Source organism: Planococcus citri, chromosome 3 (assembly GCF_950023065.1).
Source record: "Planococcus citri chromosome 3, ihPlaCitr1.1, whole genome shotgun sequence".
NCBI lineage: Eukaryota > Metazoa > Arthropoda > Insecta > Hemiptera > Pseudococcidae > Planococcus > Planococcus citri.
In genome coordinates, this window is record NC_088679.1 from 83031556 (window position 1) to 83048418 (window position 16863).

General features: G+C 34.5%; 2 protein-coding genes across 3 annotated transcripts in view; both read left to right on the forward strand.

Annotated features, from left to right (window-relative positions):
• The first annotated feature begins 1319 nt into the window (after positions 1–1319).
• LOC135839893 (uncharacterized) lies at positions 1320–6548 on the forward strand. The gene is made up of 8 exons (XM_065356146.1): positions 1320–2052; positions 2192–2307; positions 2391–2696; positions 2789–3076; positions 3209–3304; positions 3387–3506; positions 3621–3698; positions 5995–6548. The coding sequence occupies exons 2-8, from the start codon at positions 2203–2205 to the stop codon at positions 6187–6189; spliced, it is 1188 nt and encodes a 395-aa protein (XP_065212218.1). The 5' UTR covers positions 1320–2052; positions 2192–2202; the 3' UTR covers positions 6190–6548.
• A 1024-nt stretch (positions 6549–7572) lies between these two features.
• The window catches only part of Cdep (Chondrocyte-derived ezrin-like domain containing protein), an 83733-nt gene continuing 74442 nt past the window's right edge, over positions 7573–16863 (forward strand). For both annotated transcript variants that reach the window (XM_065356130.1, XM_065356129.1), the window contains exon 1: positions 7573–7930. The gene's annotated coding sequence lies outside the window, so the exon portion shown is untranslated. The remainder of the gene's footprint in view (positions 7931–16863) is intronic.

Here is a 16863-nt window from a genome sequence, read left to right on the forward strand (position 1 = left end):
CGTTGGCCGTTGGGGAATTTTTCGCAAAAAATAAGCGAAAAGTTTGAGTACTAATTTTTGACCGAAGGCGGGATTTTTTACGAGGCTCAATTTTTGTAAAAGTGGTCAGTAAATCTCCAATTTTGCGTGAAAAAGTGTCAAAAAAACCGTCATTTTTGGCAAAATTGTCAATAAGTGTCAATTTTTGGTAAAATTTTTGAAAAAGGCCAGTTCGTGCCAAAGTTGTCGAAGCTGTCCTATTTTTGCCAAGATCGATCAATAAATACTGTTTTTGCCAATACTTAGAATTGTTTTAAAAATCCCTGTTTTTGGTAAAAGTTGTGAGAAGGTGGCAATTTTAGGCGAGTTGGCGAAAAGTTCAACATGTGATGTTTTTTCATCCAAATTCTTAAAGTCCTGTTTTTTTTTCTCCAAATGCCAACGTCAAAAAAAACCAATTTTTGAAAAAAAAAAAAGGGGACCAAAAAACGTCAATTTCTGGCAAAACGGTCAAGAAAGGAACCATACAATCAGTCCTGTTCTTGCCAAGACTGACCAAAAAAAAAATGTTTTCGTCGAAATTGTCAAAAAAATTGCCCGTTTTTTGTAAAAATGTCGAGAAAGTATCAATTTTAGGCGAGTTGGCGAAAAGTTCAACTTGTGATGTTTTTTCGTCAAAATTCTCAGGAAGTACATAGGTACATGCCAAAATTGCTAAGAGAATTTTGTGCTTTTTTGCCAAAAAATCCTATTTTTGTTTCAAAATTTGCCAAACAAAAGTCCTGTTTTTCGCATTAAAAGCGTCTTTTTTTTGGTCGTCAAATTTCATAAATTTTCGTATCGAAGCTTTTGAAAAAAAAGCTCAACATTTTTGAAATTACTCGCGAGCAATTGAACTACCTTGTTGCATGGGCATCATGACGAGAAATTTTAACTGCTGCTGAGAAAAACACAAACTCTTTCCCACCTGTCCCGAGGTGGGTTGGGGGCCAATAATGACGATTTTTTTTCTTTCTCGGAACCTACGAAAAATGTTGAGCAAAATCGGAGGACGACTCTAAAATTTTCGACGTGAATAAATTTTGACCTCTCTCCCTTTCGTCTTTATCTTGAAAATTTTGTTTTCAAACGATTTTGACCGGATCCCTCTTCTAAATAGAACTAGCTAGGTACATTTAAAGAAACTTGCTGTTGAAAGTCTTGGTTTTCGCATTGTTATCCTACTTATCCTGTTTGTAAAAACACTTTGGAAAAGGGTGTTTCGTGAAAAACTCGCAAATTCGCCGTTAGTGTTTTTTTTTTTAAAGTTTTTAATTTCGTGAAATTCTGCAAAAATTCAAAATGAACTTCGGCTTCTAAAATTTTGGTTACACGAGTTCGAGGGCATCTTTTTTCGATCCGGTTCTTCGATGAAGATTCCGCCTGTTTGACTCATTGATCAAAATTTTTGTTGTTGTAGCTTTTTCAAAATACCATTTTCCCCTCCTGGAATGGTCTCACCCCAGCAATAAAAGTAGACTGAAGCGAATACCTGTCCATTCATCGCGAAAAATTGACTCTCCTCTCCCCCAGCCTACCTTCCTTGCTTGCTCTCTGCCACTGGCTGGGGCCCCTTTTCTGCAACATGTCCACGCGTGTACCTCTTACGCGTAGGTACGTTTACTCGTAGGTACTTATACTTACTCGTGAATTCTATGGTTTTTCCCGAAGAAAAGAAAATCATTTGACCGCTCGCTCCTATGGTTTGGATTACTCGTATTGTATCTAAGTAGTAGGTACATCTACCACAATCGTGAAATGATACCTATTCCCATCATCGAACCAGCGTTTGAGCGTTACAATACGAGTATCGTGGTCTCCTCAACATTGTAAACGAAACCTAGTTCATGGTTTTTTATTCTTTAGACGATCGCCGGTGAACGTGCAGCATGTGTCAGTGTGATTTTTTTTCGTTAGACGAAAATTTAACGTAATGTCGCGAGTTTATTATTTTAATAGATAGGTATATTGTGTAGTGTTTTTTTTTTTCATTAATTTTTATTTTTTATATCAAATTTTTTTAGTGCTAAGTAGGTAAGTGTGGAAATTTTAATTTAAATTTAAAAAACGAGTGATTTTTTTGGGTGCTTTTTAAAATTTATTTTCATTTTTGAAGTCAAATTACGTATTGTGTAATTTTTTATTATTATTAGGTACTTTTTTTTTTTTTTAGAAATATTCGAAATGAAAACGTTGAAATTTTTTGTGCCATTTTTTATCGTCTTCGTTATAAGAAATTGTTGCATTTCTGCCGATGATCGATTCATTAAACGATACGCTTTGATGAAGGTAATTTTATCCTCTTCAGTAAGTAGTGTTTTTAGACGACGCGTGTATTTTACGCGTAACTTAATTAAATCAAAACTTTACAGATGTACGAATCGTGTTTCGGTCCGGAAGCAGTGAAAGAAGTGCGAAAGGAAATGAAAATCGCTTTGGCAAAATGTAGCGGAGCTATGCCAGCGGCCGCAGCTTCGCAATATTCGGCTTCGGCCGCTCAAAACGCGACGCCCAAACCTTCTTTACTAGCTTCGTTGCTGCAAACCAAGCATCATCTGAATTCTGGCGACCGCGACAATTCGTATTCGTCCGAGCATCTCAAAACACATTCCGCTTCCAGCATCGATTTGAATAAACTACAGCAGGCCATTTTGGCCGGATACAATAAAAATATCATCGTAATTATCCGTCAACATTCTCGTACATGTGTGGATTTTTGCGCGCGAGTCTGAAAAAATTGAAAATTTGTTTGTTTCCTCGAATGTTGCAGCAACAACAACAGCAACATCAACATCAGCAACATCAGCAACCGACGTCGTATTCGAGTAATTTAGCCATGAACGGAGGTTTGGCATTTTCACCGGTCCGGTCGTGGAATTACGCAGCGGCGCCGCTGCCGCCGCCGGCGGCTAACCCTTACCCGTATCCGCAAAATAATGGTTTATTGGCCGTTCAGCATGCTGCCAGTCCTGCCTATATGGCTTCGTTGCATTACCCCATGTACCCGTTCCAGCATTACCCTTTTTTATCGCCGTTTTACGCGAGTGCTAGATCGTCGGTAAGATAATTCATTGGCCATCGGACAACGTTTCCGTTGAAAATTACCGCAAAAGTTGTAGTTGTACCCTCTTGTTAATATATACTACTCGTATACGCGTATGCGTATCGGTATTGCAATTTTTTTCAACAGCGCGATCTAGATGTAAAAGGTCAATTGGAATCGCTAGCCGTTCGAATGTCCGGTAGAATTAGAAATGTCACTTGTATTATGCAAGAACTGGGTTACGTACGTACGCCTATCCCCTATGCCATCTTAATACCTACTCGTAGATTTTTTTGCACTTATACCATTATTTTCATTTTAACAGATGAACGAAAATTTAGAACCAGACTACCAAAAAATAATCGAAAGGGTGAAAAAATTGTCCATACCAGATGATTTAAAAAGTGAAATGACCGACAGTGTGGAATATTGTAGACAATTTTCTGTAAGTGAATTGAACCTCTGTTTAGTATGCACGCTTGACGCTTGGAATGGGTACCTATTGTTCAAAATTTATCAACAGTTTGATTACCTATTTCATTTGTTTTTTTTTTCGCAGTTGTGCGTACCTGAGGAAAGTAAAGACAAATTTTCAAGAGATATGGTCAAACCTATGTTTTTCTTCAGGTGCTACAAGGTAATGCTCGGATCTCTTATATGGATGATTCTACGTTCATATGCGTAACAACTTGAACTAAAAATGAATTAGGGGACTCCAATTTCACTCAGTTTTTTTCTTACGAGTTCGCCTCATGAGCTGAAGTAAAGCAGCCATCTATGCTTAATCCCAATTTTTGAGGATGTGTGGAGAGGAGCGAGCCTCGTAATTTATTCAGGGCAGGGTGTCTACGTTCAACTAATCTGTTTGTTTGTGTATTTCTCCTATCCTGTTGTTTACCATTTTTCAATCAAACTTCAAAATTTTCTATTTATATTTATTTTTTCCTAAAATTTAAAAATTTTGGACTGACTGAAACATTTCCCCTTCCCATTTCTCAAAAATTAAAATCCTCTCTGAAAGTCCTGCTTTTTTCCTAAAACGAGTCTTATTTTACAATTTTGCCATTTGCACTAAAAAAAAATTAGAAAATTAGTTTTCTTGTATGAAGCTTTTCAAAAATCGGAAAACACAAAAAAATAGTAAAAAAATTAAAGTCCTTCCCTCGGTTCCTCCCAAAAAAATCATTTACCTCGTATGCCCCCCCCCCCAGTTGGAAAAATTGAAAAAAATTGAAATGTGATCAAAATATTGAAATTTTTTTTTGTGATCAAAAACGCTTCTAAATTACCATCTTACAAAAAAAATCTTCCTCAGTCTCCGTGTAATATTTTGGATTTTTCCAACTTTTTTTTTGTGAGGAGAGGGGCTTTATGCACGGACAAGAAACACATTTTGGAAGTCAAAAGAAATTTTTTTCTCGAAAAATTAATTATTTAAAATTTTTGGCCAGATATTGAAAATTTTCAAATATAATTTACTACTTTGTTTTACTTGTTTTTTTCAGACACTAAGGGCTCCATACTACCCACTAGGTAACGGAAATAGTTTTGGGGATGGGTAAGGGGTTCTTTAAAAGAAGATTTTTGAAAAAATCAGAGTACATTTTTTTTTTACATTTTTTTCTCACTCAATTTTAAATTGCAGGTTCAAAATTTTTACGAATTTTTTTTCTCATAAAACCCCACAGATTTATAAGAGCTACGAGTATGTACCCTACTGTCTGGTGCTTGTTGGACATAGTACTTTTTTCATCTTTCATTTGATCATTGAAATTTTCCATTATTTTATTCTCTCTTTTTTCGAGAATTTCGGTTTGAAATTTTTTAAGTGATGTACCAGAATTGAAGAGGAAGAAAATCTTCATTCTCTATTTCGATTTTTTGAGCGCCGGGAGGGGGGGGGGTAGTAATTAAATTTGAAAGAAAAAAAATACAATTTCAACTCCTTCTCACTTCCAAAAAATTAAAATATTTTGAAAAAATGGTCTGTTTTTCGTGTTTTAAATTACTCTTTATTGTCCATCAATTTCAGAACTTTAAATAATAGCCTACCAAATTTTTTCTCGCTTGATAAAGTTTTTTCAAATTTTTTTGTGTGATGGTACATGTTATCTGAAAAATTCTTCTTTCTCCCTCCCCTCTTTCAAAAAAGTCGAATACCTATTTGAAAAAAATGTCGCGATGAAAGGTAGGCATATTGTTCTATTATTTTCGTGTTTAAAAGAAGTGGAACTTCCACCGTGAAAGCGGAAACAATTGCAAATATGTGATGTAAGATGATTTTTCAAACACACCGCTTTCAGTCTTAGACAACCGCATCCCCCCCCCCCCGGTACAAATTGAAAAATTACATCGCATTTTTGCTATTTTTTATATTTTTTTCCCAAAATTTGGGAGCTGGGAAGACACTGAGAGGTCGTATGTGGAGGGAATGTAATCGAAAAAACAGTTTACATTTGAACTCGGCTTTTTGGATCGGAAATAATGAATTTAAGTACGTCGCTTCATTTTTTCTTTCAATTTTCAACACAATCGAGGACTTTGTTGTAGCCTCCAGATCTACAGAATGTTGAGACCCTATTTTGAAAATTTGATTGTTGCATGAAGAATAAAAATGTGTCTAGGCTGCAATTTTCCCTCTTTTTTTATTCAGAATGAAAAATTGATAGGTTAAACTGTTAGCTTTTCTAATTCTGAATTTTCATTTTATTCTCTTGTAACCCAGTAAACAGATTTTCATCAATTCAAATTAGATTACCTACTCGATTCCCCGCCGCGAACGGAGGTAATTTCACTAAACCCTAAGGGCGACAACCGTTTCGAAAAAAATTGGGTGAAGTCGGAGCTCCCAACCTTATTTTTGGTTCGAGTTGGTACGGACCAGTACGGATTGAATATTTAACATCGAACTAATTATTATCGTTGCTTTTTAGCATAAAAAAATGGAAGCTTGCATAATCAAAGACATTAAGGATAGATATTCGTCGGACGAAGTGGATGACAACATGATCGGTATGGAGAGAAATGACAGGAGCAAACACGAATTCGATAATAATGATTTTGCCGAATTAGCTATTTACGAATTCCTATACGGCGCTGATGGTTTCGATATTGACGATATATTATAGTCCAATTTATAAATGATTGTATTATTGTTGTGTTTTCAAATGGTACAAATTTCAAGCGGTATTGTGAATGTGAAATGAACAGAAACTTTCAAATAGTAGGCTAGGTATTTATTTATTTGATGATGTTGTTGTTTATAAATGTATGTAAGTACTCTTAGAATTAGGTAGTTTTTTGTTCTCTGATGAAGAAGTACTCGTACATTATGTTCATTTGTATTTTAATATTGTATTGTACTTAACGAATCTCTTTCATTTGTTTCATTTTTTAATGTGATATGTGTATGTACCTACCTACTTTATTTATTAATCGAAGATTGCCTTTGGTATCTGAAATAAATTATTGCGAGATGTTTCCTATAGGGATTGTGTTTTATTGTACTTTTGATGTGGGTAATTGAGGAGTAAATAATCGTTGATTTCAGTTTCACATTGGAAAGTCAATGATGTAAATTAAACTGAGTTGCATTAATTAAATATTTCCAAAAAAAATTTAAAAATGAAAATTAATTCTCACCTCTTCGTATCTACTTATTTACCTACCTATGCATTTTTTCACTTCTCTGAATTTCCCTATTCTTTGAACCATTTGGTAGAGCATGTTCTTCATTTCTTGATTGCTCTCGTCTCGCGTGTTGTATTTTCCAATTTCCTAATTTCCACCACGAAAATTCGCAATACTGTATCTATTAGTACACCTAGCTTAGTGTGACGAATATTCTTTTTCATTTCAAACTGTCATATTTTGTTTTTATTTTTTTCAGAAATAACAAAACTGGAGCGATTAATCGAGGCTAGGAAGGAACGAACATCAACCATTGAATCACGGAAGTACTTGCCTAAAAACTTGCGGGTATGTAAATTTCATTCTTGAATTGAATCTTGATTCAATTCACAATTCACCTCAACCAATGGAACCCTGGACAGTTTTAATTAAAACTTAGAACAGAATGAAACAATCTTCAAAAGAAACTACCAAATTAAAACGTTTTCGAAGTTGGAAACTGTTCAGTTCATTTCATTGATCAAGTACAAAAAGAATGATGTGGAGTTTTAGATATCGAAATGAATTGAATAACGCGACTTCTTTTTGCTTCTTTTCGTGTCTCCTGTCTCGTCATCTCGTGTCGTGTGTGCGGTGTGTGATTGAGAACATGATATTATAGCTATAAAAATAGAATGATGTAGCGTAATTAATGATAAATATAATAATATTATTAAATAATAAAACGATCGAATCGATCGGACGATAACGCAATATTTTTAATTAATGAAAAAATGTTTGATCCGCAGCTAAGCTTTGCATCCTTCAGAACAACTCAAACTAACGACAAAAAACAAATTTCTCCACGCACAGCTAGCGCTTCGACGGGCCAGCCGGGAAGTGAAGTATCGATGCGGTTTGTTTATTCTGTGATCTGTGAAGCTGGAAAAAGCTCATTCTGCATCATCTGCTTTCTTTTACGTTGTACGTTGTGGGTTCCGCTTCGCCGCTACGATTTCGCAGAGTGTTTCTGTTTAGTGTTCGGTGTGTATTGGTTAGAAAATTTCAAATTTCGTTGTGCATTGTGCCGAAAATTCGAGTCTTTACGCTTTCTAGTGCTTGGCTGAATAGTAGCTGAAGTTATATTTTGTGTTGGTTTAGTGCGGAATACTTGTTTTATGGGCGTGATAATATATTTCCATTCCGGATATCTTACTGGAGCAGTTTCATCGTTCGAGCATTCGTTGGACAAACAAACATGTAAGTTTCTTCTGGTGTTTTATTCATCGTATTGTGTTTCGATATCTACTGTTTGAAAATCAAAACTTTCGAATTGCTAAATGTGTTTGCTAAACAGTATAAGTTTCTGCGTTTGACAGATTAGCCTTTTAATTTATCTCCAGTAGGTATAGACACTCGGTAACGCGAAGGTTTTGGAACATCTCTTGATTTCAAAACGCCCGAACCGAATACGATTTCTGTTATAGTGAAGTTGACGTTGTGAACTCCCTACGAAGATTAATTTCGATTTATTTGGTTTATCTGTATCTGTATTTTGAAGAAAGCTATTTCATTTCGAACATTTGGCTTGTAGATATATTTCACTCTCACCCATAGTGCTCGCAGTTGATAAAGGCGCAGTATGCGATAGAAACTCAGAGATAAGCGTACAATAATTTGTTCATTTTATATTGCGTGTAAAGCTCGGTGTATTTAGTTTTAGACTGATTAGTGAATAGTGATTTTACGAAAAACCTCGACGAAAATAATAGCGTTTGTAGCCGTTGCCCGTTACTGATGAGTGATGACTGATGATGAATCTGTGCGTACGGCGCACAGTGGTCCGAAATGAAGAAGTAACGGCCAAAATTCAAAAAATCCTCAGATTGAACAAGTCTCAAAAGTTGATTACGAATATGTAGCGGTTTTCTACATTATATTCCACGTCCCTTTCTGTGATTTCAAACACTTTTCCATTATTTTGCTTGCCTACAGAAATGAATGAATTGAAGTACCTCAAAATAGTCAAAAAAACTGCCAACTTCAAAATGCTGTAAAGCATGTCAATTTCAATTTTTTTCAAAACTTTATGGGTTTATATCAAAATATGGACATTTTTGAGTATAAAAATCGTTGATTCGATTTTTTCAAAAATATTTTGGTTTCTAGCATGCTCGTCACAAAAAAACTCATTTTTTTTGCTATTTTCATGGTAAAAGTTTTTTTTTTAAAAAACCCAAGCTGACTCAAGGTGAAATATCACATCCCTGGGGTACTATGGCATGTAAAGAAAAACATCCCTGAAAAATTGGCTGCCCCAACCTGCCCCATTTGAAAAAATTGCTATGTAAAGTTGCATAAATGCTGTTTTTCTTATTTTTTTAAAAACATTTTCAAGTAAAAAATTACTACAGGAATATGAATACTAAAATTGACTTTAGTGACCCAAAAAAAACATATTTCGATACCCTCACGAATTTTTCAAAATTTCATGTTTTGGACCACCCTCTCCCTCCTTTGAGGGCTCGTTTTGAGGTGAGGGGTAAAATAAATACCAAAATCGACTTCAGCGACCTAAAAAACCCCCATATCCTATAGCGATCTAAAAAAATACATTATTTCGATTGCCCATCTCGAATTAATCGAAATTTCATGTTTTGCACTGCCCCCTCCCACCTTTGAGGGTTCATTTTGAGGTTAGGGGTAAGATAAATGCCAAAATCGACTTTAGCGACCTAAAAAACCCCCATATCCAAAATTTTACGAATTTTGCTCTGAAATTCGATTTTGCGCCACCCCTGCCCCCCTTTGAGGGCTCATTTTGAGATTAGGGGTAAAATAAATGCCAAAATCGACTTCAGCGACCAAAAAAACCCCCATATCCGAAATTTTGCGGATTTTGCTTTAAAATTTGATTTTTGGCCGCTACTTCTTCATTTCGGACCACTGTGCGGCGTACGGTTTGGGCCAGAGCACTATTAATGATACTTGTTTGTTTACATTCAATACGAAGGGATGTGCTGAGACCAGTAACGAGATAAATGATCGAAATATTCTGCAAGTCGAAGAAAATTCAAACCATCGACTAATTTTTGAAGTGACCGATGCCATTCTGTAAAAATACAGTCGACTACTGATTCCATGTTGTAAATAGCCAAAGCCAATCTGTTTCTGAAGCTGAAACAGAATCGCATTATTATTAAATATGTACCAATATTTATGAAGGATTTGGTGGTTTATTTTTTTAAAAAGCCTTTGACGTTCAACTAACCGAACTGATACGATAAGTCGATTTGTGAAAAAAAAAGGCTAAAAATGCCCCTGATTATATAAACACCGTCTGGCTTACTCGTATTCGGATCAAATGTGTACTTCTACTTACATTAAATATTTACGCATTTGTGACGTGTAAGCTGCTCGAGCTCGATTACAAATTACAATACGTATAATATGTATTTTAATAATCGCGACGCGTGTTTGTAATTTTGCTAATTGCTTTAAACAAATTGGTAGTTTTCCGTTTCGTTTGCAAATTACGAGTATTACTCGTAGATATGTAGAACTGTAGAAGGCATAACTGGCATAAGGCATACCTCTAGTACACCTACCTGCAGACGGCGGCGCATCGGGATCGCCGAGTAATTGCTACCCAAGGTTAATTAATAACTCGCCAGATTGGCATACCTATAATTTTTTTATTCGACAGCGGTAATTATTAATTTGTCGCAACGTGATCGAATTACCGCCGCGCCGCGCCGCGCCGCTCCTCTCGTTTAAATTCCGTTTTACCAGTTACATAATACAGTATTGACCAGCAGCTCGACAGCTGAGAAAAAATAACGAATATCATTTTCGAAATACACATAGATACATATTCCCAGTTTCCACCTTTACGTAGTTTTTCGAAAGAAATTTTGTCACTTGCGGAGTTTGATTGATCGCAGAAGGGGCTGCGATATGAACTTGTCGCGGGTAATCCCTTGTAAAAATTTAGAGACCCGGCGAGAAACACCGCGCCGTACCATGCATGACCTAATTTTCTAACGTGAGGGTTTTTTCGCGCCAAACTCTGCGGTAGGTATATTGTATTGAATTATAATGTAGGTAACGAAAAGCGTGAACAAATTTATTAGAAAACAAACCAGTGCTCTCTGCCTGACTGAATTTTAATGGTTGAGCCCCCCTCCCCTCCCCCCCTCTTCTACCCGTCCGTAGACGGTGAATGAAAAAATAATTTCCCATCTCAGTTTCAGTGTTATTCTAAGTAATTCTTTGTTAAAAATCCTCCACGATTTCCCAAGCTAGTTTTAATCTTCTTGTGTGTGAAGCCTCCCAAATCGTAGAAAATTGAAGTGGGATGTGAAATTTAAAAAAAATTCTTCATTTCTGGCAAAAACCCTTTTAAATAATCGATTTCACGATGAAAAAAATTCCCTTGGAATTCTGATACCGAAATGAAATTTTTTAAAAATAACAGATTCTAATGGATTTCATTTTTTTTCTCATCTTTTGGAAGTGCACGAAAAGACCAAAATAGTTTGATGAACCGAGAGAAAGGGATTAATTATTTAGAAAAATTAAAAAAAAAAATAAGTAAATAAACAAGATACATTTTTTTTCAACTAGGGGAAAAGGAACAATATTTTTTTGGGAGCTTTAGGAAGGGATTTTTCTTAAAAAATAGGCCAAGTATTTAGAAGAATTTTGACACAGAGATGAGATGTTTTCAACGAATGTTTGTCTACTCTGATTTATTCCATTTTTTTGTATGGGGAAAAATGTACTTAGCTTGGGGGACCGGGGTGATTTTTTTTTCGGAAATGGGTTTATTTCAAAGAAATCTGTGACAGAGATAGACAATTTTTTGAAATTCCAAATTATTTCGGGAACGTTTAGTCATTCTAATAATAATTTTAACAATGCTCAAAATATGTTGTTGTCCAGTTTTTCTCAATTTTATTGAAATTTCTTACATTTTTTCAGTTATTTTCTGTGATTTATAATGTCAAATGTGATATTTGATAGAATTTTTGCCAATTTTCATTTCAGTAATATTTTATTGATATCTTTCAAGTTTTGTCTTTATTTTTTATTTTTTTTTTCAATTTTCAAGCAATTTTTATAAACTTTGGCTCATGTTTGAAGCTATTTACACAAAATTTTGTTCAATTTTTCTTGATTTTCATTAATTTTTGATCATTTTTAGCAACTTCATGCCAATATCTCAGTTTTTATGATAATACGTACCAACGTACCTACTACCTACTACCTAATACTCGATGCCCTTTTTCGCGCCAATTTGATAATATTTGATCAATTTTCGCCAGTTTTTATTTTGTTTTTTGTGGAATTTTTAGCGAAATTTTTCTTCAAAATTTACGATGTTTACTTCATCTTTTAATTATTATTCCTTATTTTTTATTACATTTTTGATGAATTTTCAAGCAATTTTAGCGAATTTTTGTTCAATTTTGATGATTTTTCATCAATTTACCGTACGACGATTTCAAATAATTCGAGCATCGCTGATGATTGTTCTCATATAGTTTTTACGATTTTTTTCCAATTTGATAATATTCGATGAATTCTTCCCAATTTTCGTTTTTTTTTGGAGGGTGGGCGGATTCTTGCCAGTTTTTAGAGACATTTCATAGTCGTTTAACAAGTTTTAACGATGTTTGAAGCAATTTTTGCCAAATTCTGTTTTCTGTTTAGTTTTACTCATTTTTTAAAACTTTTTGGTCATTTTCAGTAATTTCATGGCAATTTTTTGGTTTTTGTTTATTTAAATAAGTTTTAACGATGTTTGAAGACATTTTTGCCAAGTTCTGTTTAAGTTTACTAATTTTTAAAACTTTTGGTCATTTTCACTTTTAATTTTTTAGTTTTTATTTTTTATTCCAGTTTGATGATACTTATTCGATCAATTCCTCCTAATTTTGATTAATTTTTTTTCTGAGATTTCAGTTAATTGCGAGAGATTTTGGTAAACCTTTGTAATGTGGCAATAACTTTTTTAAACGTAATTTTAAGTACTTTAATTCTCACAAAATTCTGCTCCATTTTCTTTGCTTTTTTCACCAATTTTTAGTAATTTCCTATTTTATGGCGTTTTATGTAATTTTCATTCTATTGTGCCAATACTCGATGAGTTTTTGATGAATTGATACCAGTGTTGAAAAAAACACGTTTTTTTTTTAAAAAGACAAAACAAACAGTTTTTTTTGTTTAAAACAGAGTTTTAAACTGCTGGATTCTCATTTGTTTTAAACGTGTTTTAAACATGTTTAAAATGTGTTTTAAACGCGTTTTTAACACAAATTCATTTGTTTTGGATTCAGTTTTTCAAATATACGTTATCTCATATCTAGTCATCAACTTTTAAGATGTGACGTCATAAAAAAGCTATAAGGCTCAAGAAATATTGAAAAATTAAAATCAAAACATAAAATTTGCCTTTAAAAAAAAGTACAGGAAGAAGAATGAAAATCTAAAAATTCAGTTCCTTCAATTTCACAACTTTTTTAACGAGAAATTGAAAAAAAAACGTGTTTTTTTTAGGAAATCGGAGTTGAGAAAAAAACTTGTTTGAAACAAAAAAAACCATTTTAAACAGAATTTTGTTTTAAACACTGTCTGTTTTTTTCTCGACGTTTAAAACACTGTTTTAAACGTTTTAAACATATGGTGCTGTTTTAAACTGACAACACTGATTGATACTTTTCAGTAATTTGGGTGGTTTTTACGATATATTCAAATTTGAGACACTTCATCCTCCTACCAGTCGTGTTTAATCGTTCTCATGTAATTTTAATGAGTTTTTCAGATATTTTTACGTATTTTTTTTTGGCACGTTTTGGTCGATTTTTTTTTTTTTTGATTTGATCAATTAATGTAGTCATATTCCAAATGTTAGAAACGCGATGGAGAAGGGAGACGGTCTGGAAAATGGGCTAAAGAAGAGAAGTTGAATGTAGGAAAATTTCGAAAATTGTTGTTTTCATTTACCGATAGACATACTTCATGAGCTGGAGAAAGGAGGTTTAAATATTCCCAATCTTTTTAATTATTTCTGTGGCATCATCGTACTATTGTTTTACAGCTAAAAATGTCAACGTATAGTATGTAGGTATTGAAACGAACGAGGTGCTGATTTTTCAAATTCTTTCAAACGTTCCAAATCTCTCCTCCTGCTTTTCGATTAAAACATTTGAAAAATTGAAGTGTGAGAAAATAATCTCCCCAAAACTTTGAACATCCTGTAAATTTGAGAAAAGTTGCTCAAAACAGCAAAAATTTGAAAAAGTCTCGCAAAAGCCTCGTTTTTTCTTTAACCTGGCTGCGATGTGCATTCAGATGAGACGAACTTTATGTTGGTACGTCTCTTTCAGTTTCTCATTTTTTCGGTTGCCCATCTACATTTATGTAATTTTAAAAAAATCGACCCATCTTCGATATTCCAGCGTCCATCTTTCTGACTTGTTATTCCTCTCTTACCAGAAATTCGATTCGAATGATGAAAAAAAAAAGATGAAATTGGGAGTCATTTACTACGTTGCGTCGTCGCGTGCTCGGCTCCTTATACAGTATTTCTCAAATACGTGATTTTTTTCCACAATTTTACGATCGATTTAACCGTTTGTGGGATGCGATTAAAAAAAATTGTTCATTGTATTTCTGCAACCAGTTGAGGAAAACGTTTTTCAAACGGCATATTCCGGAAGTCATTTATTTTCGTAAATTGTTCGGTACGGTGGCAGCCGCAGCCGCAGCCGTAATGTAAATGTAATATAATAAGTACAGCTTGAAGCTGGATAGATTATATTATGGTTGATCGTGGAACGTGGAGTTGGATGATCGCCGAATGTGTTCGTTATTTATTTTGTACACGTCTCCCTCGACTTTTATTATTATTACTTTTCTTCGTCTTTCCTTTTCATTCTACCTAGTCTCCTCGACGTTATTTTTTTTTTCTTCCCGCTCCCCCTTCTCGAGTAAGTAATCTAAACTTGGTGTTATTCTCATCAAAAATGATGATATACAGTAGAAAATCCGGCCTCCTTTTTTTGTGCTTCTCGCGTACTTGGATGTAATTTTTACACGTTCTGTGACAAAGGCCCCTCGTCGTATTGAAATTTTAAAATTCTCGGATGAAAATTCACCCGAATCGAGGAGGCCCTCGCCCCGCACGTGCTCACACATCACATCTCATGGAAATGTTTCGGTTTGTTTCTGTTAGTTTAGGGTTATTTTTATTATCATACCTACTCGTAGTAATCATCGTCGTCGTTTTGTTTTGTGTACGTAAGTGTGTACTCGTAAGAAGTGGCATGGCATGGCACCACGTATACGAGTATTATGCATTTTATCATTAATTTATTACTACCTAAACGTTTTAATATGTAACGCATACTACATAGTACATAATATACGTACATAGGTACTCATATACAGGGTGCCCAGAAATATCGAATACCCCTAAAAAGTTTTCTACTAAAATACTTCTGTTGGTCACAGTGAATGATACGAGTAATAATGATAGCAGATGATTGGTTGTTGGACTGGAGAGATAACATTCCACCGATCATATCAATGCATCTATTTCACATTGCCAACTTATATTTTCAATGAAAAACTTTCTTAGGGGTACTCGATATTTTTGGGCACCCTGTAGTATGTAAGAGCAAACGGTGTGACGTGTTGGCGAGTGCAGCGGAAGGTATAGGAAGGCGCTTTCGCGTAATATTAATTGATCGTATAAATACATATAGGTGTACGTTAATGACGCGAGTAATTTTTATTTATTAGGTATGTTTATTAGTTTATTAAGGGGGAGAGGGGGAGGTATTACATGTATTGTCAATTGTGCAGGGTGAGTTAAATATGTAGTGTGCGAGTAGCGAGTACATACTACATAGGCAACATATTCTGTCGTAATACGAGTATTATATGTATGTCTATGTAGTGTGCTTTAGGTGCCCTGTGTATGAGTATAGTGTGTACTGTGTACGACTGTACGTAGATGTACCTCTACCATGCCTCTACCTACCTGTATCTACCTACTGTTTGGGTTACGTACGAGTGCGGTAGTGTTTGGTAATCGTTTCGATGAATATTTATTATTTGGTAAATGGTCGTATATTATTTATTAATTCCCCGTAATAAAACGTTGCGAGATTATTGTGTTCGACAACCGAGTTGAACGTTTCAAGGATTTTGTATGCAGAGGCACGGGAGTCGAATGGCGAGTACTTGTTTGGCATTTTTTGACGTCTACCACTGCCACTGCCATTGCCATTGCCATTACCATTACCATTACCATTGCCATCAATACGACGAGCATTATGTATGTATGCGGATTGCGGAAAAACAGCTTGTTCGAGCGGAATTTAGAAGGCAGATTACCTACTCCGTATTGTTGATTGAAGTCGACGAAATATCGGAATTCTATAAGTCGAAAAATTTGACTTTTTAGTAGTGCTGAGAATGTGGAAATACTTATCGAAAATATTCGCCGAGAATGTCAAAAGTTCAAAGTTTGGGTGTTTTTGAAAGCTCAATTTTTGCAAGTTTTGTCAAATTTCAAAGCTATAATTCCAAAATTGAAAAAAAAATTCCAGGAAATATTCGTTTTTACGATATTTACAATCTAGCCTTTTTTGTCACTTCTTTTTTGTAGGAACGCTAATTTTCGAAAATTGGAGTTTAAAAAAAAGTTTTCTCGGTGTTCCAAAATTTTTGGTAAAATTGCCGAATAATCTCGTGATCGTAATTTTCGCCGACATTGTTAAAAAATTGGTGCTTTTTTTGCGAGATAAAATAATATTGTAAAATCAGATAAAAGCTCCAAACATTGTAAATTGATCAGTTTCAAGTCCGATATAATAAGTAAAAATATCAGCAAATACGAGTAGGTATGACACGGCCAGAAATTGGTCAAACGTTTCACAAGTATAAATGAAAGCTACCTTCGTAATTATAATATTATAACGGCTCATTATGATTGGACATTCTTACGTATATTGCCTTTGATGGAATGAAGGGGAAGAGGACTCGAGAGCTCTATTAGAGCTATCGGTTAGGGGTAGTACACTGTATTATACGTAGCTAAATTTACTCTAATTTTCAAATTAGGCGTACCTAATTTCGTCAAAAAATCACGCGCTTTTCGCAGTCCACCAACTATCTATAGA